At 56.2% G+C, this 3,736-nt stretch overlaps 2 protein-coding genes across 2 annotated transcripts in view; one reads left to right on the top strand and one right to left on the bottom strand.

Moving 5' to 3' along the window:
- Positions 1–1,052, bottom strand: part of ETH_00026165 (uncharacterized protein) — a gene marked incomplete at both ends in the record, with an annotated part of 1,269 nt that extends 217 nt beyond the window's left edge. The window contains one exon of the mRNA XM_013377026.1: positions 52–1,052. Coding sequence (XP_013232480.1) covers positions 52–1,052 — 1,001 coding nt within the window. The remainder of the gene's footprint in view (positions 1–51) is intronic.
- A 1,298-nt stretch (positions 1,053–2,350) lies between these two features.
- ETH_00026160 (uncharacterized protein) overlaps positions 2,351–3,736 on the top strand; it is a gene marked incomplete at both ends in the record, with an annotated part of 3,192 nt that continues 1,806 nt past the window's right edge. The window contains 2 exons of the mRNA XM_013377025.1: positions 2,351–2,423; positions 2,605–3,171. Coding sequence (XP_013232479.1) covers positions 2,351–2,423; positions 2,605–3,171 — 640 coding nt within the window. The remainder of the gene's footprint in view (positions 2,424–2,604; positions 3,172–3,736) is intronic.

Below are 3,736 nucleotides of genomic sequence, written 5' to 3'. Positions count from 1 at the left end.
GCAGCAGCAGCAGCAGCTGCTGCTGCTGCTGCTGGCAAGGGGATGCTGGACTCGCGCAGCCCTTCGTGCTGCTGCTGTTGCTGCTGCTGCTGCTGCATATCTTGCTGCTGCTGCTGCGGCGGCGGCGACGCTGGCACATCGGACGAGGAGCTCCAGCCGCTCCGCTGCCGCCTCCGCTGCTGCTGCTGCTGCTGCTGCTGTGCCAGCTCTTGCTGCTGCCGAAGGCGCTCGCGCTCGCGCTCGCGCTCGTGCTGCTGCTGCTGCTGCTGCCTCTGCATGCGTTCGCGCTGCAGCTGCTGCTCGAGCTGCAGCTGCTGCTCGAGCTGGCGCTGCTGCTGCTGCTGGCGCTGCTGCTGCTGCTGCTGGTCGTAGGAGCCGCGGCGCCTGCGGGGTGAGCTGCTGCTGCTGCTGCTGCTGCGTTTGTGTCTCCTGCTGCTGTCTCTTTCTCGGAAGTTCTCTCTTTCTTTAAACTTCTCTTCTTTGAACTTTCCAGATTTATATTTTTCTTTTCCTTTTATCTTTTCTTCCATTTTGTACTTTTCTCTCCGCCGGTACTCTTCTCTGCTTCTTTCTCTGTCCCGCTGCCTCTGCTGCTGCTGCTGCTGCTGCTGCTGCTGCGGTGGCGGCGGCGGCGGCGGCGGCGGCGGCGGCGGCGGCGGCGCATGCAGCTGCTGCGGCTGCAGCCGCTCTTCCTGCTGCTGCCGCGGCGCAGCAGCAGCAGCACTCCCGCTTACTCCTGCTGCTGCTGCTGCTGCTGCTGGGGGTGGGGGTGCAGCTGCTGCTGCTGCTCCGCTGCTGCCAGGGGGCCCCACATCAAAGCGGCGTCGCCGCGGGGCTGCTGAAGCAGTTCCTGCAGCACCTGCAGCAGCAGGCTGCGCTGCTGCAGCAGAAATGCCCCTGCTGCTGCTGTCATTGTCTGTTCGCTTTCCCTGCTCCTTAGAGCTCCAACTGTTGCTGCTGCTGCTGCTGCTGCTGCTGCTGTTCTCCCCGCGTCTCCAGGGGGGGACTTGATCCTCCTTAGGCACCCCATCTAACTGCGAAGGCGAATACATGACGCCTTCTGCTGCTGCTGCTGCTGTTGCTGCTGCTGTTGCTGTTGCTGCTGCTGCTGCTGCTGCCGTTGGCGCTGTTGCTGCCGCTGCTGCTGCCACTGCTGCAGTAGGTGTTGGTGCTGCTGCGGCTGCCACCTGATGCGCTCTTGCTGAGATGCTGCCGCTCCCGCAATTCAGCTAGCTGTGCTGCTGCTGCTGCTGCTGTCGCTGCTGCTGCTGCTGCTGCTGCCAGCGGTCCTCCCCCCGCACCCGGGCGCGGTCTGCATGCCGGCCTTTGCCTAAGAAGGAGAGGCTAAAGACACGGGCGAGCTGCTGCTGCAGCTGCTGCTGCTGCAGCTGCTGCTGCTGCAGACCGAGTGGGAAGGGAGAGCATGCAGCAGCAGCAGCGCGCGGTGTACGTACAGCTCAGGATCAGGGAGAGTCTCTTTCACGTCCAGTGAGGCTCCCTTAAATTAAAAATAAGAAAGCAGCTGCAGCGGCTCTGTTGCAGCGGTTGCTGCTGTTGCTGCAGGAGCAGCAGCAGCAGCAGCAGCAAGCCCCAGCTGTTACAGCAGCCCCTGCAAGGCTCAGCTTCTGGGGGGCCCCCCTGGGGCCCCCCTCGAGTATTAGGGTCTATTTCTATTACACATTTAATTAGCCTTTCGCTGCTTAAATTAATGAAAGCCTTTGGGAGTAATAGGTAAGAAGCTGCTGAGGGTGGGGCTGTGGTTGCTGGCGCGGCGAGGCAGCTCAGGGGCCCCCTGCCCGTCAAGTTCGAGTATTTGTAATTAAAATGTGTTTTAAATTCAGTATTTTAATTTATATGAACTTGAAAACGGATTAAAAAAGGAGTCGGCAGTCGAGCCGGGAAGCTGAGGTGTCCGTACACCCCAGATCTGCAGCGGCGGCGCTCTCTGCTGCTGCTGCTGAAGGCCCCGGTGTCTATTGCTGCGGTGTTCTGTTTGTTTTTTGTCAAAATAAATTTAATTGACTGAAAACAATTCAACAAGTTTATAAGTAAAAGAATCTGTAGCGCTTTTGTCTTGGGTAGCTCGCGCGCAACTTGAGGTGTATGTACACCTCAGGTCCACCGGCTCCGCCGCCACGCCGCCGCCAACTTCCGACTTTTTCTCTTTTAATTCTTTATTTCTTGTCTTTCTTCGTTTTTATTTTCTCTTTTTTTCTCTTTTTCCATTTAGTTTGAAGAATATCGCACCAGACGCCGCACATTCCCCCAGACAAGCCGACATCTGCCGACCGCCGCTGGACCGACCGCCCGCAAACCCGAAACCCTAAACCCTAAACCCTAAACCCTGAACATGCACAACTCCCAGAGGGGCTTTGCCCCCTACGATCAGATACCAGGCTCCCTGCCCGCCTACCCCGGCAGCGGTAAACCCTAAACCCTAAACCCTAGACCCTAACCACCACTTGGGGCCGTCAGCTGTTGTCTGTTTGCTTCTGCGGAGGCTGCTGCCCATGCACATGGCCTCGGGAGCTGCTGCTGCTGCTGTTGCTGCTGCTGTTGCTGCTGCTGTTGCTGCTGCTGTTGCTGCTGCTGCTGCTGCTGCAGCAGCTCCCATGGACAAGAGCTACGGGGAGTACTACAGCCAGGCGGGCGCGGAGGCGCAGCTGCTTGAAATGCAGAGGGGCTCTCAGCTGGCAGACTTGATAGCGCAGCAGCAGCAGCAGCAGCTGCTGCTGCAGCAGCAGGAGCAGCAGCAGCTGCAGCATCACATGCAGCAGCAGCAGCAGCTCCAGCAGCAGCTCCAGCAGCAGCACATCCAGCAACAACAACTCGAGGCTCAGCTGCAGCAGCAGCAGCTGGAGCACCAGATGCAGCTGCAGCAGCATCAGCTGCAGCAGCAGCAGCTGCAGCAGCAGCAGCAACTCTACGAAGAAGAGGTAGACGACATGTACGGCTACGGCTTTGTTGCTGCTCCTCAGAAGTCCTTTCCTGTTGCTGCTGCTGCTGCTGCTGCTGCTGAGCCAGGAGTCCCCGCCTATGCAACAGCTAACAGCAGCACTTTCTTTGTTGACAGCAGCTCAAGCCTTATGAATTCCATGGGCGTGCAGCCTGCTGCTGCTGCTGCTGCTGCTGCTGCGCATGGCAGCGAGAGCAAAACATGTGAGGCAAAGGGTTTGCTGCTGCAGCAGCTCTTTTTGTTGCTGCTTCTGCTGCTGCTGCTTCTTTCGCCGTTGCTGCTGCTGGTGTATTTTTTGCTGCTGTTGCTGCTGTTAGTGTACCGCTCGCTTCTTTCTGCTGCTGCTGCTGCTGCTGCATCTGCTGCTGATGTTTCTATGGATTGTGTTGCTGCTGCCGTGCCTAAGACATCTGCTTCTGAACATGGCTCCGCTGCGGCTGCTGCTGCTGCTGCTGCTGCAGCGGTCCATTCACACAGGCCTTCCTCATGTCTCTGTATTTATTCAAATGATATTTATTTGTTTTAATTTAATTAATTTAATTTAATTAATTTGATTTAATTAATTTGATTTAATTAATTTGATTTAATTAATTTAATTTAATTTATTTCTTTTTATTGTTTCTCAGCTGCCGCCGTCGCGCCATCGCATGGCCCGTCGGGTGTCTGTCCACAGGCGAGCAGCAAAGCAGCAGATTAACATTTTTAATTTCCATTTGTTTTGAATTACTTTTAAATTAATCAAATTCGTCTTTCAATATCTAGATAAACAAATAAAGCAGC

This window comes from Eimeria tenella, genomic scaffold (assembly GCF_000499545.2).
Source record: "Eimeria tenella Houghton genomic scaffold, Eth_scaff44, whole genome shotgun sequence".
In the NCBI taxonomy this organism is placed as follows: domain Eukaryota; phylum Apicomplexa; class Conoidasida; order Eucoccidiorida; family Eimeriidae; genus Eimeria; species Eimeria tenella.
Note: the sequence above shows the minus strand (reverse complement) of the source record. Positions and strands in the feature narration are given on the sequence as shown.